Below are 26,618 nucleotides of genomic sequence, written 5' to 3' on the forward strand. Positions count from 1 at the left end.
ACGTACGTTTAGTTTTCCTCTTAAAATCCTAAATCAAATATATTTCTAATAACTTGGGCACTGACTGACCAGTATTGCTGATGTGTTTTCTCGCCTGGGGAAGACAAATGTGTTTTACTCACCATTAGGCCTCTGATTGGTGTAAGTGTAGCTACATTAGCGCTATCAAGTTTGCTGTGTGGTGGATATGGTAGTGGACCGGTTGTAGAGTGCCTATATCTGCAGCCTGGCGACGTTACAGATGCTGGCGTCATCTGTTTTGTAGTCGAGTGTTTCTCCGCCATCTGCTACAATGCTACTCTTAAGGAGCTACACCGAGTCCATTGTGCTCTCCACTTGAAACCCTTGCTTGCTCCCTCTCTGCCCAGAGCGTGGTAATAACAGATGCCCATCAACAAGCACTGGCAGGTCATGCTATTATCTTAACTTTTGGGTTTTTAACAATTTATATTAACTAATATACTCGCTAGTAAGAAAAAGTAATCTGGAAAAAAGCTATCTATAGCTGTCAAATAAAATAAACGTAGGAGTAACAAACACGTCCCCCTGATTGGTGGGAGAGTAGACTCTCAAAAGCAGTCTGCTCTATTCACCAGTTAAAACGAGAGCATGAGAAATTAAATACAAATAAGAACTTTGATGTAAGTGTGTAAGGTTTGCAGCCAACAGATCAGTTTATTAATTCTTGTTACACAATGTAAGCGTGCGTCACCCCACAGGCAGAACTAGAGACAGCCGGTACCAGGTTCACTGTCCCACCTCCGTCATCCAGTCGGTGTTAGGAAGCACAGACTGTGGCTGCATACAGCAACTCACTCCTGGACACGAGCTGCTGGAGTTCTAACACATTTCTACTGAGAGCCACAACGACACAGCAAGTTCAGGGGAAAACAAAGACACTACCAAAAACTAAAAAAAAAAAAATTATGCAATTATACAAACCAGAAATATTAGAAAACTATACACAATTCAATGTGCTTGATGTAATTTCTGCATTACAAACATTTTCCATTTCACATAAATATAGATTCATTTCAGGTTTGGTTCTCCACCAATTAATGTTTTTGTACTTAAATGCGCGTGATAAAAAAAAAAAACGGTCAAATCATAGTTCAGGGGTGGAGCCAAAAGTAGGAACAAAAACACTGCGCTTCCATCTTTAGACTAACCATGAGACGAGAACATGGAAAAATAAAGGTTTAGGTACAATAGCTCAAAAGAAAAAAGAAAAAAGAAACCTCATAGCTAAAAAACTGTCTAGGGTACTGAAAAGGAAAAGTGGTGATTCAGGATGAGTGGTGTGTGAACACAGTGACTGAAAATACTAATAATGCATTACAAGACAGAAAACATAATCGCTCATCACACCTTCCTGTTGCCACTTAAATACTTTCTTACATGTATATATAATATACAAAACCTCCCAAATCAGTTGACGAATCCCATCACAAGGAAATGATTGCAGCCAGAAAGAAAACAAGATAAACCATGAGGCTTGTTCAGAGAGACAAACAGAAAACAGATCTCATTTAACTCACAGGGCTGTTGCACAGACTGCACCGTGTAACTGACAGGACCCGGCCTGCTCTCATACTGCTTTCTGAAATAAAGACCACTCCAAAAAAAGCAGCAAAAACAAAGCAGATGCAGCCGACACTGTCACAGTCTCACTCGGGCCAGTAGGGCTGTGACGTGATCCAGGAAGCCGTTGTCTTCAGAAGAGACTCAGGGGCTCCCTCACTGCTCTCAGAAGACGAATAAATAAAAAGACCTTGAGTCTCCAGATGTTTTCACGGGAGAGGACAAAGACCCCAGAGAGCACATGCAGCCGCTTCAGACTTACAGAAGTATGGAAAGACCAGGATGTACAGTAATACTGTATTTACGGCCGATGCCTGCCCACAGCCTGCTGACAGGTCAGCCACTACACACTGAATCTTTCAAGATTGGATTTAGCCATAACAAAAAAATAAAAAATAAACAATCTGATGCGTTCTGTTTTTTGTATCTGTTCATTTAGGGCTTTTCTTCCCCCCCACTTCTTTCATTTTATTTCTCTCTGAAGACTAAAGAGGTAGTTTCACATTCAAAAAGGGATATGGATGCTGATTTGGAGACAGTAGATTCTAATTGAAACATAAATATTAACTTCATTTAGAATGATAAAGAAAATATCACAGGAAGTCAAAGGAATATCATATTGTAGCGCTAAAACAGAGAATTCTTCTTAAAGTGAATTGGCTTTCCATGGCGTAGGCCTCTCATCAAGGGAGAGGAAACCAGCAGAGCTGATCCCTCCATTCAGGCTCCCACAGTCTCAAATGGAATCAAGGACCCAAATGAGCTGTCACTTTCTATCTCCTTATCCACAGATCTCTGCGTCTCTACAGAGTATGCATTGTTGTGAAGCCACAGAATTGGCCATGTGGGGAGGAGCTGGTGGAGCTGGCCCAGCAGAGATGAGATCCCACGAGAGTCTGCAGGCCAGCAGGCCGAGGCTCAGAGACCAGGAGGAAGGAGGTCGGGTTAAAGCTGGAAACCCTCCATGGGCCCCTCCTGTTGCTGGAAGACATACTGGCCTTGACTCTGGTCCACCTGTGGAGCCAGGCTGGCATCTTCCTCCTCCACGCCAAAGTAGTGCTCAATCAGGTCAAAGGCCTTCTGGTAGATCTCCTGATTCTCGTGGCTCTGCAGGAACTCTATCTTGTCTAGGCCTGCAGAGGTGCAACAACACATACACAGATTTTAAGTTTTAAAAGGTGTTTTCTTCAGGAAACATTCCGAATCTGTGTTTACAAAAAGCAGGATTAAAAGGCAGATTAAACAAAACATGCACATCTGCAATATGAAAGAATCCTTCTAATGGTAAATGGAGGTGTGGATTTGAAGTGGATAGTTTGAATGACACAGAAGACACCATAGAGCTGTGTGTAGATTCCACAGCTGTCACTTTAGAGGGTACTCTTCTAGCCATTTAAAGTAAGCTTACTTAAATACTATTTCAGCTGCTGACTTCATGAAAGGTATGTGGTCATGCTGATCATTAAAAGCCTGATGAGACCTTGTCAGGAAAAAAAAAGACACTTAAGCCTACAGAGATGAGTGGAGTGTCGGAACCAGACAGAGAGGAGACTCATGTTCCCAAACAAGAGGGCACCGCCGTTGTCTTGGTTTTAACAAAGACAAAGAGCCGGTCAGGTTGCATTTCTCTGTCTGAACCAGTTCAATCCCGAGAGAAAACTACCCGAACCCAACGGTAGGTTTTTCAGTTTTTACGAACCCAACTCGAGGCTGATAGTTGACATAAGCTGCCCTGAGTTTGTTTTACCCTGTCTGTGACACGCATGGTTATTTCTTGTTTTTCCCTGATTGGTGGTTAGCTCAGTCAATGTGACAAAACCTGACCATTTTGTAAATTTCTGGGATGTGACACGTGTGATGTGCTGGAGAGTTGTACCATAAGCCTCCTCAATGAGAGCACAATAAGGGTTGATGCCTGTTCCGTTCTGTTTGGCCTCCTGTTCTCCCAGTCTGAGGATGTTCTCAAGACCATTGAGAGACACCTGCACGATCTTGGAATCCATCACAGTCAGCAGGTCACACATGGGTTTAATGGCATTCAGAGACACCAGATACCTGTTCACACAAGGACAAATGTTATAAGTTTTAGTACTCTGTTTCTGCTGAAATTATCTATTTTATAATATTATCATCTTTATAAAACTTCCAACTGTAACAATGTGTCTTTTTGATTTGAAATCATTAGCAACTGACAGAAAAGCTAAAGCAGCCAATCAAATCTTGAATTGTTTGTGCACTGGTCTTGTTCAGAGTCATAGAGAAGCCGTGAAGTAGTCCTGTAAACACACCGTATCTGTGCAGGAGTGCCCCCGGAGGTGGCGTTAGTAATGGCCCACGCTGCCTCCTTCCTTGTGCGGAACTCGGCCTTCTGAAGAATCTCGATGAGTACCGGGAAGATGTTGGCATCAATCACATTCTACAAGGAAGAATTATATTGTCAGCTGCACTTATTGGCCACCTTTCTTCAAACATGAAACACTAAACCCAAGTAAGGCGGCACTTACCTGAATCTGGGCCCTGTTTCCTGCTGTGATGTTAGACACAGTCCAGCACGCCTCCTTCTTGATGGACTCCTTGGGACTGCTGAGGAGGTGCAGTAAACATGGCAGGGCTGAACAGTTCAAGATTACCTGAGAAAACAAACATGGAAACAGACAGCAGATTGTAATTTTTCTGTCATTAATATCGATATCATAATACTGTGTTTGATCACTGGTAAACGAGCCAGTAAAGAAATAAAGTGGGGGAATCGGGAGCTTGTACCTGAGTCTGGATGTCATCTCCTGTTACAATGTTGCCCACCGCACGTAAAGCAGGAGAAACCACCTTATAGTCGCTGTGCCTACAAAACAGTGTGAGATTGTGAATGGCGTTTTAAACTGAGACGTTTTCTATCCTAAAACATGGAAAGAGTATTATTTTGTGAATTCCGGTGAGAATTCTAACTTTGGCTGAGGGATATAGTGATGAGAGAGGAGAGACAGCGATAAGACTGGACAGACTCTTTCATGTTCATTCGCCTGACTGGCAGTTCAAAAACACGTCTGCTCCGAGGCGACGACGGTTAAATGAAGCAATGTGAGACAACAACATCACAACATTCCAGCCCAAACATAAAACCGGGGCAGGATGTACAACGGTCATCTTCTTACATGAGCAGCTCCACCAGTCTGCGGCACACCCCGGAGTCTATGACCGTCTGGATCTTCTCATTGGGGCCGTCAGAAAGGTAGGACAGAGCCCAGCAAGCATCAGCCAGCACATCTGGATCACTGCTGAACAGAAGCCTGGACAACACACTGAGAGAAGGAGACACCTGACACATGCAAGAGACAAGGGCAACAGAGACATATGGACAGTTTAATAACACCGCTGGATGATCAAGAGTTAATGCTGAAAGCAGAAATACTGAGGTACAGTATTCCAATTTAGTCCTGAAGAGGACTCACCTTGGCGAAGTCCGGTGGAGGGTTCTTCCCCCGGCAGAGGTTGGACAGAGCCCAAACTGCATTGCGGGTTGTTGTGAGACGGTTGGATTTGGCAAGTAGCCTGGACACAACAAAACAGGATCCAATTGTTACATAACGTTGAAATGTAATGATTGACACATTCAATGAGAGAGAGGAAGGACACTCACTGCTGCAGAGACGGCAGGATCCCACAGTTCAGCACATAGTCTCTGCACTCAGCATTATCTCCTGCTATGTTCCCCAGTGCCCATACGGCCTGGAAGAAAACACACAGTCAACATAGTCCAACAGACAATATTCACTTTTGAAACAATATTGTCCGATGTCTATAATAACACATTCTCTTCTAGCCTCTCACCTGTTCCTGGACATCCTCATACTCAGAGTTGAGCAGCTCAATGAAAATAGGAACAGCTCCGGTTTCAATCACCACCTTGGTGTGAAGGAAGGTACCTGAGGCAATGTTGGTCAGTGCCCAGGCTGCCTCAAACTGTTAGAAAACAACACGCACACATGGCACTTCAGTCAGTCTGAAATAACCCTACAGCCAATCATTTACACCATGATTAAATACAAAGGGCTCAAATAATAAAAACATAATATTAAGTATTATTCTTTACAATGCTAAAGTATTATTTCAAATAAATTAATAACAGAAATTCACTATTATTTTTACGGCACCAAATCACATTACATATTACACATTCAAGGCACTTTATATAGTAGCTTGTACCAGTCAATATTTCACTGGTATAAATTATCCATATCTCAGAGAGCCAAAACTCTAATTCTGGACACTGCTCACATTGCATCTAGTCTAAAAGCAGCTCTCATGTGTAACCTGAATGGTTTCAGCATCAGAGGCCGTGTGCGGCGCTGTGGAGCTCTCACCTGCAGTGTGCAGTTTTCACTCCTCTTCAGGAATTCCACAAAGCGATTCACAACACCAGGAGTGGAAATGACCTCATCTATGGGTGGGTTAGGCTCTGTGCAGGAGAACAGATCAGAACTCATCCCTTCTTCAATGTGACCGATCAAAAGAATGAAAGTGGTTTAAATCAACACATATGCATGTAGAGATTAGAAGCCAGTTCACATGCACTTCTGCATGCGTGTACATTCAAGTCGTAACATGACACCATCAGCGCAGTTAAGTTCTTCCACTTGCTCACTGGTGACACAGGTGCACACCCAAAATATATCTATTCAACAAAAAATATCAGAATTTGAATTTGTATGTTTTTACTCAAATTGTAATACTTGTGTGTTTGTTCCTTACAGTTGATACTATTTTGTCTAATCTCTTTTGTTTTCATCAGTGAAAGAGTGGAACAACCAGTAGACACTAATAACGCTGTGAGAGATTATGACTTAAACTACATGTCAAATAATTTACTGCATAGAAATAAGGCACAAACCTTTTGAGAGTAATTTTCTGAATTTCTGAGTAGCAATGAGCTGCTGGTCTGGATCTTCAGAAAAGATCATCTGAATCATGTCTGGAGTTATTATCCCATCCTGCGAAAAAGGTACACATTCAAAATCATACTGGTGTTCAAATCCCTGGTAGCCAAGCAGGGTAATAGATACAAATGTAAACCAGACAAGTTGAAAGAAAGAACTCAACAGCAAACTAACACTTACACCGGCAACAGGTACTGTGGAGCTGATGTCTGGATCCTGAATTGGACATTCCAGCATCGATTCTTCTCCTGTAGGTACAGATACATTTCTCCTCTTGAACAGCTGTGGGAAGAGTCAAAGTCACATGATTAGCCTGCTGGTATGGGGATAGTAGCCTAGTCATAGATCCCAGTTATGAAGCAAGGAGTGCAGGTGTTAGAGTCTCCAAAAATGGCTTAAATCTATCGGAACCACCCGTTTGAATATGTCATTTTCGAGAACAACGATTTTTAAACTGGGGGTATTAAGTTGGAGTGGGACTTGCTCTTGATGTAAATATTAACTGTTTAAAAATGAAGGGCCCATTCTAGGGTAAAGAAAACAACAATTCGCACAATTTAGAGGATTGCACACGAGTGAAAACATCACTAGGATTATTTTATATTCAATTTCTCCCAATAGATCTCTGTCAACAAAATCGTACACACTCAACCTTTAAAAGTAATTTATAACGGTTAATAGGAAGAGCGAGAAACAGAATGTAAACAAGGATTTGTCCTCTTGCTGTGAACTCCTCCAGTTTTAAAGGCTAGACGTCAGTTGTGGTTTCAGGTAGGTTGCTCGCACACACACACAAACAAGCCCATCGCACACATTACGTGACTCGCGACAGGCAGATACAATCAGTAGATAAGCGTAGTCTTTACAATTTTTATGGTTATGAAACCGCTGTTATGGTAAAAGCGGTTAATCCCGACATCCCCATTTGACACTGTTGCATACACAAGATCCAAACATGCACTTGTAGACGCCCACAGAGCCTTAACCTAGAAAGGATTTTAATGAATGGCTTCCAGGTCAAAGTTTACCTGCTCCTCTCTTTTCTGCTTGCGCAGCTGGACACCTTCCTCCTCTCTTCTTCGACGCATCTCCTGAGGATTCAAGGCTTTGTTCTTGTAGCTCTTCATCCTGAAGCCGTCTTTCCCTTCAGTCGCCATGGTGTCTGGGGAGTAAGGGTGGACAAGCAGTTAGCATCGCGGTGCATTCACTCAGGAAATGTTGAGGACGTAAGACAATCGGACAGCATTTTTGGAGGTATCGAAAATTACAGTGTGGGTCAATGTGCAGATTTCTTGGGACTTAAGTATTGCCGCATTCATTTTGTACAAATACAGAAAAACTTCCAGAGGCAGGTTGTTCCAGATACTAGATTCTTTCAGTCTGCACTTTTTTGGGGGGGCTCGGCCACAATCATTACAAAATGCAAGGAAAATAGATCCAATACAAACAGCAATATAAATATCAGAGGTTACAGTGTGGTTTCTATAATATCTGGTGGCTGGGGTGTGTTGAGGAGACTATGGCGAGCACTGGAGAAGAAAACGACTAAATGCACATCGCAAGGTGCACGGTTTGTTGTTACAGTTGTCCAAACTAGACATTTTTTGTGCTTTTTATGACAACTGACGGCTACATCATGTTCTCTCTCATGTTTGGAGGGGGGGGGGGGGGGGGGTAGGGTGAGGGTCGCTCAGCTGCAACATGTACACTGAACATTACACATTGTGGGATGGTACACTGATGAAGATCAATACAAGAGCCATTTGTCTAACGTATGTATACAACTAAACGCAGTTTTTTCACCCCCTAGGTCTGATACACGTTTGTGACGCATTTACCGTAAAAAACAATAAGAAAACATACTGTCTAGTATACCAACACATATACCAGGTAAAGTCTAACTACGAGCTGAGAAGGTCCAACCAGACTGAAGGTGATCGAGTACTAGGATGGACCTGACTGGTGGCGCAGTTTGTATTTCTTATCGCTGGGGTTGTCCTCCCCCCTCATTATAATGATCATGCTCAGGTAACACATTCCAGTTTCCACACAATGATGACTTTAAGATTCAGAGCAGACTCCCAGCCATCGCACATAGGCAACTGGACCTCAGCACTGGGTGGTTTAACACCATTAGCTGTGCGGGTGTTGGCCAATATATGTGCGCTCAGGTTCAAGCGTGTCTTAGTCCATCTTAGTGGACGGAAGACAGATCCGGGTCGAACACAGTGACGGACAGTGACATGTCAGGGGCTTCTCCGGTGTAGGCCAGTGAAGCGGCGTTAACCAGCCCGCAGAAGGAGGTCATGTTCACTACCCTCCAACAACCAGCTCGACGGACATGCTCACGATCGATACTGACACGTACTGTCCCCAGACCGGTGGCGATCGCCGTCCGGTAGCACTTCACTTAACTGACACCGCTGCGGGCAACTTCGCGGCATGTGTTTGGACTGTTCCCGGTCAGTTACTGAACTAGCTACACGGCTAGCTCGTCAGTTGGTGCCGCGTTTTATCCACATCTCGGCGGGGATGAGTTCCCCTGACAGCCACGTGAGCCTCCACGGAACATCACCACAACACTGAGTCTTACCCGCTGCGGATAGAATGTACCTGTGAACGCGTGCAGCTGCTCGATCACTTCTACCTCCTCTACTCTCCCTCCGCGTCAAGGAGCAAAATGGCGTCCCGCTAAAAACTCTCCCAGCAAACCCCTCGCGACAACAACAGCCGACGTCACTTCCGCCAGCTGCGTGAGGTCAGCCTGGGTGACTTCGTTGATTTTAGCAAAGTGTTTCTCGCGCAAATGTCTTTTAATAGAGATTGTGTCTGTCCACCGTCCGATTCAATTATTTAAATTAAACAATAACAGAGCGAGAATTCCACACAATAATCTAATACAAATTGACACAACCTCTGAAACAACACAGGAAACTAAGACTTTTAAATGTGGTCTTTTAAACATTAGATCACTGTAATCAAAAGCTATTTTAGTTAATGAACTAGTCTCGGATTACAACATAGATTTGGACATGGCGGCATCCTGATGAATATGTCAGTCTAAATTAATCTGCTCCCCCCAGTCATATAAATTCACAGGTTCCCAGAGAATTCGGGCGAGGAGGTGGAGTTGCTGATATTTTTAACTCCAGTCTATCAATTAATCCTAAACCTAAACTCAGCTACAGCCCATTTGAATGTCTTTTTCTTAGTCTTCCAGGAAACACCCACAGCCAATCATATTTGCTGTAGTTTACCGGGCACCTGGGGCTTATACTGTTTATAATTTTTAACGGAATTCCCTGAGTTTTTATCAAACTTAGTCCTAAACACCGATAAAATTATTATTGTTGGTGACTTTAACATTCATGTTGACAATAATAAAGATAGCCTTAGTGTATCATTTATTTCGGTACTAGACTCAATTGGTTTCGGTCAGTGTGTACACCAACCTACTCATTGTTGTAACCACACACTTGACCTTGTATTATCATACGGTGTCGTCTAAACTCATTTTTTAGATGTCTACCTGATAGTGCTGTAGCTAAATTTAAGAAAATAATTCTGATTACATTTAAACCCGTATTATCTATGTTCTAAAATAGTAAGTGATTAGTCAAAAAGGCATAGAGGTATGGATGTCTGATCTACTGAGTGGGCCACATGGCTTTCATAGTACTGCCATACAAACCAGTAGCCAGTCATATTTACCTTGAGCCTCAGCCCCCCCAAGTTCGGCCTGTATCATTGATTACAAGGCAAAAACATCTGATGACGCTAAGGTGCAATGGGAATTTATGACACATGACACACAGAGCATCTCTTTTCAGCTTCTCCCTCCTCTTTACCACCCTTATCACATCAAAGTAATTCATGTCATATCAATACATGTTTCTGACCCTTATTCCCCTTCCCCGGAGTCCCTGTGACTTATCGGCCGCAGATCCAGGGCTGCAGCTGTGGCCACATCATCATGGATTACGAGTTGTGGATCGCGTATCAGAGGTCGCAATGGTGGATCCAATATGGTGGATTCTATATCGTGCAGGCTGATCGTAATTTAATGGCGGATCCTTTATCGCGTTGGCAACAGATAATGGTGGTTGATCACAACCGAGGTGGCAGCTGATGATGGATCCTCATTGGCGGCAGTGGACAATCTCTGTGGACTATAGTGGCATCCGATCGTGATGGTGGATCATGATTTTGCTGGCTGCCGACCATAGACTATGATTGCAGAAGGACTGCTTGAAATATAGTATTTCTCCTCAAGTATCTGACCTTCAGTTATCCTTCAAAATGTTTACCCTCATCATGCTGTTAAAACCTTTATCCTGATGATGTTCTCCTCTACACCTCTTCATCTATTGCACTTCTGTTCGTCCTGGGAAAGGGATCCCTCAAATGTGGCTCTCTCTGAGGTTTCTACATATTTTTACCCTGTTAATTGGGTTTTTAGTTGTTTTTCCTTACTCTTGATGAGGGTTAAGGACGGAGAATGTCACACCATGTTAAAGCCCTGTGAGACAAATTGTGAATATGGGCTATTCAAATAAAATTTGATTGATTGATTGATTGGAAATCAACCCACCCCTTTCTGTATATTTAAACGAAATGAATTTGATGACTTATTGATCTTTCCCCAAGTATGTATGCACCTTAATTCCAGATTGGGAACTTTTTTTGTCTTTATTTTTCTTTCGTTTGTGTTTTGTATCGTGTATTCTCTATTTTCCTGTTGTTGCCAACCGTTCAGTATTTTGGGGATATTGCGTTATATGTCATCATGGTTGTGATATGCCTTGTTGTCTGTAATATATTTGAATTGGGCAGGTACAGCTACACATATATATATTCAATTTGTAAAACGAAATGATCGGGGACACAAAAAGACACTCGGTTATCCGTCTCTGTTGGCAGCATACCGTTCGAAAGGGAATTTATTTTGACAGCGTTTGGCCGGAAGTGTGACAGTGTTGTGGTGCCGGCTCATCGCGCCGGTTTCACTGCAGAACAGACAGAACAACACCGTGAGTACGTTTCCATCATGTTCAGACCGTTTAGACAGAAGTGAGGTAAACACGTGCTCATTCCACAGCCCATCGCTGCTCGGTAACACCGACTGTCCACCTCACACGCCAAAGTCCAAACAAAAGGAGGCTAATTTAAGGATAGCTTTGCAAAAGGCAACGTTACACACCTTGTAACATTAGCAGACTTCGGAATAATTAGTTGTCTTTATTTCGGCTTACTCACGGAGTAACGAGTAGCACTCCTCATCGACAAAAGTTAACTATTTAGAAACGTGTGACTCAAGCCAGAGACACTAAACCCACTTAACCATTGTGCTATATTCATCGGTAAAAAAGAGAAATGTGGCTCCTCCATCAATATGATCGGTGTTCTAGTTTAACTCCTGACAAAGTTAACTGGTGCTATTCGTTGACATTTCTGTCTATTTGAACACATTCCAGAGTCGCAGATTCGTCAATCCTTTAAAACTGTAGTAAAAAATGTGAGAAACCTAAGAACACGCGCGTTTAGTTCTTTGCGCCGTGCATTTTCATTTTAGTCAATGAACAAAGATTAAGCAATGACAAGAGAAACACAAAACCCTGCCACCGCTGTTTGTGTCCTCCGTGACATGAAGGTGGTGTGAAGTACATGTAAGGTTCTCTTCTGCAAGAACCTATATACGTCAATGTATCACAGGTAAAAAATTATGAATCTGCAACCGACAAAATCTGGAACACACACAGTAGAAAAGTCAACAAAGGTCACCAGTTTAACTTGAACTCCGGCAACTACTGATTTAAGAGTCTAAAGAGGTCTTTGGCAAAACCACAATCCAGAGTTCCAGTGTCCAGTGTACATGGTGGCTTGAGCGTGTACAGCATGTTCACGCCAGTTTTCACCACACTTTACACAAAACAGACAGTAGGAGTCACTCCTGACAAGGACAACTCGCATCCTCGGCTTCCTGGGTTTCTCTGTGGGACCAGAAAAGGAGTTGCTATTCCCCAAACTCAAATTCACCAGTGCTTTATGCCCACTTAAATTATACTACAATACAAACTACAATACATACTACAATCCAAAGTCTACTCAACAAAGTGTACCTTTTTATACATGCTTCTGTTTATACTGTGAGGTGTGACAATAAGCCATTTTGTGGGAAAGTGAAACCAGCTTGTGTCTTTAGGCTGCAACCATGCTGACCTGTGACATCTGCGGTGAAGAGGTATTGCTGGAAGAGGACATGAAGACTCACCTTCTTCTCAGCCATCTGGAGAATGAACTGCACTGCCCTCTCTGCTCCTTGTCTGGAGTGTCATATGATGAACTCTGTTTCCACATCAGCAATGCACATCCAGAGAGGCAGCACACAGCCCAGGGTGCGCCTCACCTCATATCCCCTTCAGGATCTTCTTCTGCAACAAACACTGGTGGAACTGAGAGAGAGAAGCCTCAGACCTCTCAGTCCTGCTCAGCCAGAGACAGCTGGGATGGAGTTGGAGACGTGTCACCCACCGGTGCCACTGGTGTCCCCACTGACTTGAGACAACCTAAACAGAACAATACACTTGAAAGTGGGGATTCGTCTTCTGGAGAAACTGCTTCTACCAAATTGAGGCTGAAAACTGGAAGCCCTGAAACCAAACAGGCGTCTGTCAGGCACTTTAATGAGGACAGTAATGGACCTGAATCACAACAGCACAACAAAGCCAAACAGAAGCGTCTGTCTCTAACAAGAGGAGGTGATTAAAGTTTTTCCGACTTATTTGCACAATAGAGTCAGCATTGACATGAATTGCCATGCTTGTTACAGAGGAGCTGTTTACGTGCCCCATGTGTGCACTGGTCTGCAGCAGCTCTGTCCTCCTGCAGGAACATGTAGAGCTGCACCTGCAAGAACAGCCCTCAGCCGAAGGTAACGTTCTTCCTCTAAGATTGGCATCTCTGCGGCCCTGTACAGAATGTACAGTTCCGTCCTTCTCACCGGTTGTAATCAGCACACAGCCAATCAGTAGCATCTCTTCAAAATTCTCAGGCAAAACAAACAAGCTCCACAAATACCAGCCCGGTTCGCTTAGTTAGATCAGACAGAAGAGTTCATTGTTTGATTAAGTGCCTTAAGCCAGATATGTACATGCTGTATCTTTTTTCTGGGCGTCTGTTTGTGTAGGATCAGCACTGTAGGCCTGTTCTCCAGTCAGCAGTCTCTCTCAAGAAGGTTTTTTGTAGGCTCAGATGGCATTGTTTATTTTCATTGCACTGGTTAGTGAACAGCAACAAAACGATGTGTCATGTTGTGTCCTCTGTTTGCAGAAGGAGACACAACATGATTCTGTAGTCATTGGTTCACTGGGGTTCTGTATGTGACACAGACTTTAATGGCAGGGTCTGTCTGTCTGTCCACCTCTTTGATCCAGCGTGAACTACCATTATTACTATTAGATACTTTGCTTTCTTGCTTTTTATGGACCCCCATTGTGTTCACAACCTTTTCTGATCATCTGACCTATTTCCTACTGTGCCATCATCAGGTCTAAATTGTAATGCTTCTAATTCCCCCATTTATGATTAAATAGCCACAGAACTAATGACATTACCTTCCCTCTCAGCTTTCGACTGTGTTTACTGCTGATTAACGAAATGTGAGCGTACAAGATTTCTAAATTAAGATGGTGACACATAGTGACACAAACAGCAGGCAGCATCTGATGGAATGATCTCCATGCTGACAGTGAGTTAGTGTGTAAAGGTAAGATAAGATGTCCTTGATCAGTCCCACAAAACAAATTTGCCAATCTGACACTAATAAGTAACATGCAAAACTTAAGTGTAAAGAGTGTAAATAAATACAAATTGAAATATAAGAACATATGAATGCAATTCAATTTGGTACAGTGCAAAGAAATAAAAAAAAAAAAAAATCCTCAAAAAATGCAGTTTGAGGATATTTACAGTGAATGATTTGCACATGAACGGTTTATATTGCACAGGCAGACGAATATAGCAACGTTGAGACTTTAAAATGTTTAAAATGTTAAAGATACAGTCCAATGGGGGTGAATGTAGTTTTTACTGGGAGCAAGTAAGCTGGTTGTATAGTCTCACTGCTGCAGGAAGGAACAACCTACGGTACCTCTCCTTCAGACAGGTACTGTATCAGTCTGTCGCTGAAGGAGTTACCCAGGGCTGTGAGGTAGAGTCAGTTGACCTGTCTCTGCCATTATCACATTAGTAGTCTGGTGGACTGATCCTCTCAGATTATCATACCCACTTTCTTCATGATTTGTATGCACCACTGTCTACCCTGAAGTAGCGTGAATCGGATAGGTATAATAATCAAAGCGAAACTGATGCTAGAGTCAGTTCAGGTCTAAGTCAGATTAGAAAGAAGAAGAAATCACTTACTTCAGTATTAACTGTGGTAGGAACTGTTTCATCCTGCATAGTACAATCACAGGAGCATGAATTGTAAATACCAGTCTGTAGATTTAACAGGTTTTAACGTGACCATCAACAGGTGATATCAACTGGAGCAGAGAAAAGATCATTAGCCTCCGTCTAAGTGGTCAACCTTACATAAAGTTTGTTTGTGGACTTACATGGAATTTTGCAATCTGCTTTGTAGGGGAGGAGAGACTTGAGTGCCCCATGTGCTCTGTTGTGTGCCGTGACAGTGTCTCCCTGCAGGAACATGTGGAACTGCATTTAGACCACGGAGCGGCAGGGATCTGTGCAGGTGGACACACTGTGTATCCGTTTTCCCCAAATTTTCTGCGAAGTGTAATCTGTTTGCCAGGAAAAGTTCTATAACCACTGCCGTACTAACTTTTGGCTGACCTGTGTTGCAGCAGGGAGTCCTGGCTCCGACCTGGCACTGGCCAGACAGCTGCAGCAGGAGGAGGAGGTGCAGAGGAGGAGGCAGGAGGAGGCCCAGGAGGAGAAGGAGTTCAAGAAGCTGCAGGTCTCAATTCTACACTGCAGAACACTGTGTCTATCTAAACTCCACTAAACTACTGTTCCTTATTTTATTGCTTAACTGAGATTAGTTCTTTTTTTTTTATTTCTCCAGAGTAAAGGGCCAAAAGTGTCATTGTTCAAACACTCCCACTACAAATATCATCCCTCCAACCCCGTAGGAGTAAAAAGTCTCTGGAGTAAATAAACTATTGAAAATATTCAGTTTCCACACATCTCAGATGTGTGCAGGCTACAGCAAAGGAATTTTCACTGTAATGTTGCATTTATAAACTGTGGCAGTAACATTTCATTTTCCGGAAATGTGCAATAATTAGGGTTTTCAAAGTAATAAATTCATTAAAATGTTTGTTATTCATGATTAGTCAGCAAAATAACTAACCCAGATTAATCTCGCACTCTAATGATCATATGGGATGATAGTTCTCTGCGGGATGTCATCAACCTTTGTTTGGTTTCAAACTTGTACAACCGCTGTGAGTTCACACTTTCCACTTCTAATCTTACATCTCATTCTGTAAACATCTCTCCGCTCTGTACTCGGTGTTCCCTGTTATGAGCAGACATGACAGACATCTGCACAAATATAAATTACAAGAAACTTGAAGACATGAGCAGACGCTATGAACTAAATACAATGAATAGAACAGAAGCATAGCAACCAGAAGCTGATGGTACAAACATTCACTTGGCCTGGAAAATGAACTGATTAGATGTGGGTGGTCAAGGGCTAAAGGTCAAGGCCACAGTTGCCTCATAAAACCTGTTGCCTTCTTGAACATGATATCATGTCTGCCTTTGGGGAATTTCTTTAAAATTGGACCAGTGTCCACCCGGACTTCAAGATGAACTGATTCGATTTCAGTGGTCAAAGATAAAATGCCACGGTGACCTTCTATGAGTCTACAAAGAAAAATAATGTAGACTTAAATTTCAATGGTATGCAGGGACATACAACCACAGGTCGGTAAATTCTACTAATTCTACTGCATTTGTACTGCTTTCCACTGGTTCATTTGAATTGAAACATTTGTGGTATGACTTTGGAACATTTTTAAATGATTGACTCAACAGTTGTTGAGTCAAGCTTTATACTAACCCATGGTTTTTATGAGATTTAAAAAAATCCCATCAAGCTAACCGACATCCACGAGGCCTTTTGTAGAGCATAACATTTCAAATTTATCAAACTTTTGGTGTGAAACATGGGGTGTTTTTCCAATTTGCATTTGTTTAACTGCGTCACAATCCAGCCATCTGGTCACATATTTATTTGGAAGCACATGCACATTTTTTCAAGTTATTGTTGCTCCTTCCAGATCAGGGCAATTTGAGCTCAAGTGGCAGACAAAAATAGTAGAAGACTGCAAATCAGGGTATTGAACCCTATTTAACCCATGTAAATCGCAGGATATGATATACTGGAGCCAAGGCAAACTAACTTATCATTGGTTCCTGACCCAGTTTTGCAGTCTAAACAGCCTCACAGTACTTCCTCTTGATTGCTCCACTGTCATGTTTACTGTCTGTAGCCTGTGGTTCCACTCTTTGCATGTGATGCACAGGCACAAGTTTGGATATGTACAAACTTTCAGTCTTGTGCTTTCACAAAACTGCAGTGTATCAAACTTAACTGTGTGGTATGTTGACTGTGCAGAGGCAGTTTGGTCTGGACGGCAGAGGGGGCTACCGCAAACAGCTGGAGAGCACAATGGAGAGAGCTGTGGCAAAGGGCCTCATGGCCCCTTCGGAATTTCATTGTAAGAGGGCTGAGATGATGGAGTCTCTGGCCTCTGGGGTTGACGATGGCCGGACCAGAACTCAGGGTATGTTTCTGCATGTCCTGCAACTACAACGCTGCAAAGTCAACACAGACAGAGATATTAGAGCTTTACTCTGTCGCTCAGTTGTCATTCCAGTCCCTGTGTTCCTATGACGTTTAATGCAAACACCTACACTGTAGTCAATATTTTATCCATAGCTTTACAATATATTGATAACACAAGCAATTTGATTATAAAGGATGAAATCATCTTTATTCTAGTATCCAGTAATAATGATAATATTAATTCTGAAAATATATAATAAATATTTAACAGATAATATTTGAACTACCACCGCTACTGCTGCTGTACTACTACTACTACTAATAATAATAATGTATCAACACAGGGCAGTGAGTATTTGATAGAATTCTCCTTAAATTAGTTTTTTCTCATTGTTAGTCTACCAGAGAATATAATGCAGAGGTAAGGCTATTGCTGTCAACTTCTGCATGCCTGTCTGTGCTAAGCACTAATTCAGATGGCTGGTGGACGATATACAGTGACGAGTACAACTGTTGTTTGTGCATCTAACTCCTAGTAACTTTGTCAACTCTGTTACTGAAGTATTTTTTAATAATACCTTCCAGTTAATTGTGGTGTCTGTCTCCTCATTTTTCAGTATCTGGTTTAATCATACCCTGAAATACTTTCATGTGCAAAGGAAACAATTTATCAGGACTGTCGAGTTTATGTTCCTGCCCATCTGTCAGATTCCCAGAATTTGTCAACTCCCTGTTTTGGTCAACGTCTTTATCCTGAACCAGTTATTCAACATTCCCACACCTTTCACAAAATGTTCTTTTGGTTGATCTCTGCGTGTGAATTAATTCACCTTATGCTTTATTCAGCTGCTTATATAAACTACTCTCTGTTCCACATGTCAAACTGTAACAAGTCAATGAATGACGCACACAGTGGGAGAAATGCACTGTTGGTGAATGTGGGCACAGTATTAAGCAGTGTTGTGTTGTTATGGTAAGTCAATAAAGACTTGACCATATCTTTCCCACGCTGTTCTTACTTTGTAACAGGGGAGCGGTGGCAATCTTCTGTGAGAAGGGAATGATAACCTTCATAAGCAGCTTAAACTGCCATAATCAGGTCCAGCAAGTTCAAAATCAATGCCAGCGTTCATCGCGGATGTTTGGCCTCGACACTTTCAAAATATCATAAATTCTAAACAGAGTTTGCTGTTTGTTACAACAAACTCCTGAAGCCTGAGATCAAAAACGGACAGTTTGACTGATTCCTTTCTAGTCAGTAGGATAATGCAGTCATAGCTCTGGTTGAACAAATTATAGGCCTTGTTCACAGTTGCAGCCCAATAGAAGCAATTACCACTTGAAATCACACTGTTCCTCAGCAAAAGGAACAAGGTGTTGCTGGAATTTGTCACCAACTCCCATAACAGTTTTTTTTTTTTTAGATACATGCCCCAGCTGAAAGATGAAACAAAGCTCCTCAGCTTGACCTAAATCCCAGACTTTGTCGTTCATGGTCATTGATTTAACCCCCAAGCCAGAAAAGTACATTCCCCCACTGCAGAAACGTGTTATTGACGTTATCTCTGGCCTTGACTGATCTACAGGTTATATCTTCAGAAGTATTTTTTGTGACAGATGTCTTCTGTTGACCTGCAGTGATCAAATGTTAATCTCTGACAAAACCCAACATTTAAATCCAGCCCTTCCCCAGTGTTGAGGTTTCAAGTAGGAGGAGCTAAATATCAGGCGTTTTGCATCTTGATGGAATCTGTCTAACGTTCATCTCCAGAATTCAATGGTCAAGTCAAGTTTCCCCTCTTTGGCTCTTTGGAATAAAAATGTTTTCAGACAGAATCTGCACTGTGTGAAAATAGCTGTCCCTTCTTTCATTTCAGTCAGACCGCTGTGTTGGCACAGTGGGTGTCCTGGTGCTATGACAGGAGCAGGGCTGCTTGGCAGAGACGCCATTTGGCAACGCACAGTTTTTACAAATTATTAAGAGGAGCTGCGCATTCATGGACACCAGATTCTAAATATCATAAAACAGGATATGTGTTTCTGTGTCTGCTAATGGTTTAAGAAAAAAAGGATTTGCCTGTTTCCCAAAGTGCTATACTGAAATGAAAGAAGCTCCTCACGCTCACAGCGCTGATGCTGTCAATTTTATTTGAAGTTGTACAGGTTGACATTTTGAGCTCATTGGCAATTCTTTTGATCATGGCCTCAAAATATAATCACAATTCCATCAGTCAACTCCTGGTTGTGGTAATTAAAGCTTTGAGGGGGAGCCCAACCATGTGACATCTCATGTTAAAATGCTCTATAGCCATCTTCATTCACATCCACCCTCATGTCTGCCCTTACTCATAAAACATAGATCATCTCACAGGCATCATTTGTAGCCTTACTTCTAGCTGACAGGTAGTTGAAACAGGTTTTAATCTTAGTTGTCTTGGCTGTAACTACTTGTTCTACATTGAAGCACATTACATTACCTGCTAATTAAGACCTCCGTAACTTATAATTAGGGCTTACCGTGTCATTATTAAAAGATCTGAGGTGAAGATCTCAATCAAACGCAAAGAAGTGAATACACTATTGTAGACACTGTGGTAGAGGGCAGCGTAAACAGCAATTATAGCTGTGACTGTTATTTACACCAGAGTCTGATCTTGTGGTGATGGCAAAATGATTCAGTTGCTGCTGGAATGTACTTAGCTGTACCCGTTTAACATGGTCTCCCTTCACCTCTGTGTCTAGGTGTGGTCAGCGCATTACAAGAATACTACCAGACTGAAGGCAGAGACTGTGTTCATGTGTGGCTGAGTGCTGACACAGACCACTACTGCTCCTCGGCAGGGGACAAAGGCTGGGGATGTGGATACAGAAACTTCCAGATGCTCATCTCCTCTCTACAATGCATAGACGTCTATTCTTCCTTCCTACGAGGTGCACAAACACACTCGACATAATCAACACTTTTCTTCACTTTCTTGAGTGATGATAATGATGATAATGATGATTGTATGTGTGCAATGTAAGCATGATCCAAATAAATGCTCAGTTCTCTGGGCATTAGAGGAGAATAGTTTTTCCAATGTTTAACATTATAGTACAGGGTTCTCCTTGAATCATAGGATTATGAGTTATTTGAGTTTGATTTCTTTAAGTTCATTTCTATTTATAAGTTTATCGGTTGGCTCCTAATTCTACAGGGCCCATGATTCACCTTTGTCCGTGTTGCTTTGGGGAAGAACATAGTCAGAAGCAGGAATCAGATTCTTTCAGGACCCTTCATTGTTACAGTTTAGGAACCTTTTTGATCTCCAGTGTATCTGTGCCCTGTCGTTATGCAAGTGATTCACTGTTTAAATGTTTAAACGTTAACTCTGTTTCTTTCATGATGATGCACACTGAGGTACTGTCCTCTCCTGTACTTACTAATTGATAGTGCTCCGCTGTCCGTCATACCTTTTAAAGCTCAGTTAGAGCTGAGGTTATTTGTGTATAAATGAATCCCCCTCAGCTTCTGTTTACTTAAGTTTGTGAACTGTAGTTTCAGTTTTGTCAGTGACTTTATTTTTGGTGAAGCTATACAGTATGAAGATAGTTCGTTAGATAACTGTCTGGCTGTGATGCCAATCACACTCTTTGTTGTTGTAGAGATCTTATCTCTTCCTGTTCTTAGTGGTTTAACAGTGGCTTTGAAAGGATAGGCAGTTATTTTGATAATCAAATATTTTGACTATCAAGCACCGCTGTGGTTGAACTGGAACAATTTGGTGTGGGACCCACACCACCCGCAGCTGCCAGTTACCCAATAGTAGTAATTCACCACAACAAAAGCATGAAACGGCAATATCCAAAATATCTCGCAATACTTTAGGGTAGAGATATTTCCCTAAAAAGTGAAGGATTTATAGGATATACTGAAAAGAAAAACTATAAAAACTCTTCTAATGTTATCACCATACACATTTCCCTTCTTTCCATTTACCTGAGTGTCTCCTTTTCCTCCAGATAAGGATGTGCCTAGTATCCCGCGGGTGCAGAGTATGATCGAGGAGGCATGGAAAGAAGGTCTGGATCCACAAGGTGCATCCCACTTTAACCAGCGGCTGCAGGGTACGAGAGCCTGGATTGGAGCCACAGAGATGTACTCCCTTCTCACTTCTCTGGGAATCAGGTGAGCAACACTAGGCCCTGCGTGATTCATATGCCAAAGCACACACCTCAACAGGAAGAGTTATGCTTGAAGAATGACTGACACGAGTTACATAAGCTCAGACTTGCACTGAACTCTGGAGAACCTCCGGACATTCTCCGGATGGGGCTGTATGTGTGAATGCAAATGTCTGAGTGAGAGCCACTGGGCTTTCTGCAGACTTTCTGCGGCAGTCCCCTGGTAAAAAGTCTGCAAAAGGTCCAGAGAAGCCGATGTGAGAAGACAGAAGAACCTTTGAAGGATTCACGATGAGCGATTTCTTACACGAGACAGACTCCAGAGTCATGCACATCGTAGACAGGACTGTTGAAGATTGAAGTAAAAGAGAAGAGAGCTTTTGATGATGAATTTTGAAGTTGCCAATGTCTCAGTTGATCCATTAGTCCAACCAAAGAACAGTTATCTACAACTATCCTAATAATTTTATTATATAATTGCAGTCATTGTTTGAGCATGAATCTCAAATATTGGGTGGTTACATAAATGTGAGTACTGCATTGTACTGTTTCCTATCTTTCTAACGTTACGTGCTGAATTGAATCCAGAAACTAATCATCTGAATCTCTGATGAACTTTGGGGTGGCTGGTGGCAACACTTTACTTTCCCCATCACTAAAAGAAGCATGGACATAAAGGGACTCACAGGATCTAATGCAAGACATTAACAAGGTTTAAACTAAATACAAAACATAATGAGCAGACAGACATTTCCTTCTTAATATGATTACATAATGGTGAAATCAGAGGAATCACATTTTTTTTTGAGGGAAAAAAGTCCTTTACATCGTTAAACAGACCTCCCCTGACCCTGATGATATAAAGGCTGAAACGATGATAAAAATCTAAAGGAAACTGGTTTGGTTCGGTACCAGCCACAGAGAGTCTCAGCTGTCGCCAGGCCTTCGGAGTGTCATCCAGGTCACATTTTATCTGTGACTTTAAATCCCTATGAAGCTGGAGGGGGTGATGTTTCAGTTGAATGTAATACTAAGTAAGGCATGTACTCGATGTGTTTTTTAGTGCCCGCATCATCGACTTCCATCAGCCAACGGGCCCAGGTGGCACCCACCCCCGGCTCTTTGAATGGGTGAAGCAGTACTACTGTCAGTCCAGCAAGAGCAGCAGACTGCCCCCCCGACTGATCCAGACCGCGCTGCCGCCCCTTTACCTGCAGCACCAAGGTACACATCAAGACCACCAACACACTCCTTTGTAACACACACTGACTGACCACGTCTTTGTCTGTAACTGGATGATGCCCTCTGACCCTGAGCTGATTGGTTGACTAAGTACTTTGAAGAGATATGTGGCTTGAGAAGGCGGTTATTTTACAATAGAAGACCTCTTGTTATAGTATACAGTATATCTTTGGCCAATAAACCAGTGGCTTAAAACGATCATTTTATAGGCCTTGGAGCCAGCATTAAGCTCAGATGGATTTTAAACCATTCAGTCTTATCATTAAATGTACAGTTACTACATTAAAACTGAGGAGAATTTTAAAAGTTGTTATTTTTTTAAATTTTAAATTCCGTTTCTGCTAATGGACCCCTTTCACTTAAATCTTACACACTGACCCTTTGACCTCTCTCCATGTTTTACCTGTGATGAGGTCTGGGTTTGATTCGGGAGTTAAGGTCTGTTTGGTTGCTTCGCCTTTCATCACATCACTCATTCTCCAGCACATGAAGCATGTTAAGTTCTCGTGGAACAGTAAATGCTCAAACATTCAATGGTGTTGTGCATTTCTATGACAACATTGACCTCGGAGAGAGTAGCTGGGAAAATTCTATTTACTTACACAAGTGCTGCTGTGCCAAAATCTCCATAAGAAGCAAGGAAGTGGAAGCTGAACTGAGCTGGTTTTATGAGTGTTTACTATCTCTTCAGGGTCGAATGAAAAGATCCCTCTGAGCTGCGATGCTGGAAATGTTGCATCCAGTGTTTTTTGGAGCAAAAGCTGTCTTGGCCTTGGCTGCTTCAGTTTTATCTTTTAAACTGTCTCTCATCAGTCCTCCAAATAAATTAACATATTTTTCTCCTCTCACATATTTGTGGAAGGGAGACAAAATAACTTTCATTAAGCTGATGATCTTTTCCTGCTCTGCTGAAACAGTGATACTCTTCTACACTGTGACTTTCCAAATACGTGTAGATCCTTTCAACTGGAGCCATTTCATGGACAGCTAGTCTGTTTTTTGTTCTCTAATCCCTTCACTTGATGACAGAGCTCAGGTTTCCTGTTTACACTGCCGTGTCTGAAATCAAGTTTCTGCAAGATTCAGGTTACTCCAGTACATGAAACACACTAAGTTTGGACTGCAGAGGTTGTGCTCATATTAGTCACTCTCTGTTTGTTTGTGCTGATTCCAGTTGGATCATGATGGTGCTAACATTTAGATCGGGTTTTATCTTGATTCTAAGTTCATCTTGTTGATGATAGCAACTGGATACCAATTAGGGTTGATCTAAGGTCTGAGTTAGGTTACTAATTTAGGGCAACACAGTGTGCTGTTTATAAAGCAACGTGTGTGTGTGTGTGTGTGTGTGTGTGTGTGTGTGCGTGCGTGCGTGCGTGTCCCATTTCACACTTACTCTCGGATCAATAAAGGCGAAAAGCGCTAAAATATCTTTTAGTTAATAAATAAAGTATTTAAAAGTGATGGTTTTAACCTGCGGGGCTGAAGTCTCCGGTACTACTGGTTGGTTAGTTGGTTTTCATTAGTCGAGCAGCCTCAGGTATTACAACCTAATGAAGACATAGAAAATATAATCTATAAAAAATGTTAGCTTTATAATTAATTTAAGCTGATAAGAGGAAAGACACTTTGTTCCCTGGAACGATTTCAGTCAACCAATCTTTTCTTTGATTGATTTACAGCACAGCTTTGTTTAAACTTGTCCCCTCCAAACTTTCCCAAACAAACATTAGGAAAGTGTGTGTGTGTGTGTGTGTGTGTGTGTGTGTGTGTGTGTGTGTGTGTGTGTGTGTGTGTGTGTGTGTGTGTGTGTGTGTGTGTGTGTGTGTGTGTGTGTGTGTGTGTGTGTGTGTGTGTGTGTGTGTGTGTGTGTGTGTGTTAGAATAAACCACAGTTTGTGTGTTCATGCTGATTATGTTCCCTCTAGGAATTTATTTTGGAAAGTTTTTTTACACCATGTTTCAACTTTTGATTGGAGATGTTTTGTTTCTAAGCCACATGTTTATAAACAAATCCAGATCAGCTTGAATCAAGTAAGAACAATTTGCTTCAAAAAAGCAAAACTACATGTGCTGCATGTAAGGGCCATATGTGTGCAGCTAAACTCTATATATATTTATGTAGTGAGAGAGCAAGTTGATTGGGGTGTAAAGTTTGACCACGTCCTGGATGTAGACTCGGCCCTACAGTTCGCAGCATGGTACACAGTGTACACACAATGGTTTTGGGCAGCCATTGGTATCCAGTGCAGGGAGCGGAGTAGTGTGAGTGAACTTATGTAGGTTGGTTGAAAACCGGTAGAGCTGCTGCATTCTGGATGAGCTGCAGAGGTCGGATGGCACTAGTAGGTAGACCAGCCAGGAGGGAGTTGCAGTAGTCTAGGCGTGAGAGGATCAGAGCCTGGACCAGAACCTGTGCTGCCTTCTGAGTTAGAAGGGGACATAGTCTCCTCATGTTGTGCAGCATGTATCTACAGGAGCGGGTTGTTGCCGTAAGGGAGAGTTTACTGTTGAGTTTCACACCCAGGTTCCAATCAGTCCGGGTGGGGGCTACCATGGAGTTGTCAATTGTGATATAAGGTCATGGATGGGAGAGCCTTTCCCTGGGTGGAAAAGTAGTTAGGTCTTCTCGTATTTGTAACAGATTATGGAGGCTGCATGGTGATTTGTCCCGTCTGTTCATGTGCTTTGTGTGTTCTGCTGTAGACAAGTGTTGATTGATCACTTTCATATCTGTGTGTTCATCAGGGACTTCCTTTTGCACACACTAGCACAAATATTTGTTGGTAAATGTTAGACGTTCTTGTCACAAGTCTGCGTCTCAACCAGAAACGAGGAGAGGAGTTAGGATGTGTACATGTTTGTCAAAATAAGCAGGGATGTGGGATCCTGGAGGCAATGATTGATGTGTTTTTAATGAAGTTCTATGGCACAGGACCTAGATGCCCTCAGCTGCTATCACGCACAACAGCCAGCCAGTCGCTCCCTCAACTGTCACCAATCCAAACATTTCTTCTTTCCAAAAAGATTGGAAAACATATTGTCCAGCCCAGTCCCTTTCTGAGCACTGTTGTGCCCTTCTCTCTGGTCCTCATCTCCTCCACCTCTGTTTCCCCTACAGGCCATAGCCACTCCATAGTGGGTCTAGAGCAGAGGAAGAATGGGAGCCTGTGCCTCTTGGTTCTGGATCCTGGCTCCTCAGTATCAGACACCAGGAAGCTGCTGAGCAGGGACACCATCTCCTCAGCTGTCCGCAACGTCAGGAAATTCCCCGGCAGCCTCAAGCACAAACAGTACCAAGTGGTGGCAGCACATGGCATCTTGTCTGCTGAAGAGAAACAGGTGAAGTGTGCGCATGTTTAGCAGTTGTTGTTTTTGGACAGAACCAGATTAACCATTCGCCTGTTTGGTACTTCAGGTTTAGTTACCTCATGTTCCTAGGCATGTTCTTGATCCCTGGCTGTGACATCGTCATGAGTCATTAACCAAACAAAGACCTTGATTGAATTGTTGATTGATTGCCTTTTCAGTCCTTGAATTAGAAGTCTGCGGACTATGAATGAGTGCTGACTAAAATACTCTTTATCTGTGTATCAACACACTTTTGTTGTTTGCGTTTACAGATTAGCATCTTGAACTCCAGGACACTGTGTGCTGAAAGGATCCCATGAGCAGTGACATATCTATTTCTCTTCTGATGTCTCATCTGTTTGTTTTTACTGTGGACACATGTTGTTTTCACACCTGGAGCTGTTTAATGTCGTTTGCTAATAAATTTTAGAGTTTGCATTTTTTTAAATGTTTTAAATAAATTATTTGCTCTCAATGCTGTCCTTTCACTTACTATTGTCAGCTCAGGGTAATGGAGCAGAACCACCC

The 26,618-nt window shown here is 42.3% G+C and overlaps 2 protein-coding genes across 12 annotated transcripts; one reads left to right on the top strand and one right to left on the bottom strand.

The window, feature by feature from the left end:
* Positions 1–650: 650 nt before the first annotated feature.
* On the bottom strand, positions 651–21,563 carry kpna5 (karyopherin alpha 5 (importin alpha 6)). 7 transcript variants are annotated; one of them, XM_053431792.1, is made up of 15 exons: positions 21,314–21,563; positions 12,787–13,081; positions 7,544–7,677; positions 6,696–6,797; positions 6,470–6,569; positions 5,943–6,070; positions 5,410–5,541; positions 5,219–5,307; positions 5,031–5,130; positions 4,734–4,897; positions 4,345–4,423; positions 4,086–4,211; positions 3,870–3,997; positions 3,458–3,636; positions 651–2,714 (listed from the first exon to the last, which is right to left on the bottom strand). In XM_053431792.1, the coding sequence occupies exons 3-15, from the start codon at positions 7,670–7,672 to the stop codon at positions 2,527–2,529; spliced, it is 1,644 nt and encodes a 547-aa protein (XP_053287767.1). In that variant the 5' UTR covers positions 7,673–7,677; positions 12,787–13,081; positions 21,314–21,563; the 3' UTR covers positions 651–2,526. The 7 variants fall into 7 exon arrangements, with proteins under 7 accessions (XP_053287767.1, XP_053287770.1, XP_053287772.1 ...); XM_053431795.1 differs by lacking the exon at positions 21,314–21,563 and adding an exon at positions 14,937–15,088; XM_053431797.1 differs by lacking the exon at positions 12,787–13,081.
* On the top strand, positions 11,347–26,565 carry zufsp (zinc finger containing ubiquitin peptidase 1). Of its 5 annotated transcripts, none has more exons than XM_053431787.1 (11): positions 11,348–11,549; positions 12,718–13,273; positions 13,345–13,446; positions 15,157–15,267; positions 15,380–15,492; positions 17,164–17,332; positions 20,077–20,265; positions 21,337–21,502; positions 22,562–22,722; positions 25,861–26,081; positions 26,363–26,565. In XM_053431787.1, exons 2-11 carry the CDS (start codon positions 12,727–12,729, stop codon positions 26,408–26,410), a joined length of 1,827 nt encoding a protein of 608 aa, XP_053287762.1. In that variant the 5' UTR covers positions 11,348–11,549; positions 12,718–12,726; the 3' UTR covers positions 26,411–26,565. The 5 variants fall into 5 exon arrangements, with proteins under 5 accessions (XP_053287765.1, XP_053287762.1, XP_053287763.1 ...); XM_053431788.1 differs by having other exon boundaries at positions 11,348–11,545; positions 15,383–15,492; XM_053431786.1 differs by having other exon boundaries at positions 11,349–11,545.
* Positions 26,566–26,618: the final 53 nt, after the last annotated feature.

This window comes from Pleuronectes platessa, chromosome 10 (assembly GCF_947347685.1).
Source record: "Pleuronectes platessa chromosome 10, fPlePla1.1, whole genome shotgun sequence".
Lineage (NCBI taxonomy): Eukaryota > Metazoa > Chordata > Actinopteri > Pleuronectiformes > Pleuronectidae > Pleuronectes > Pleuronectes platessa.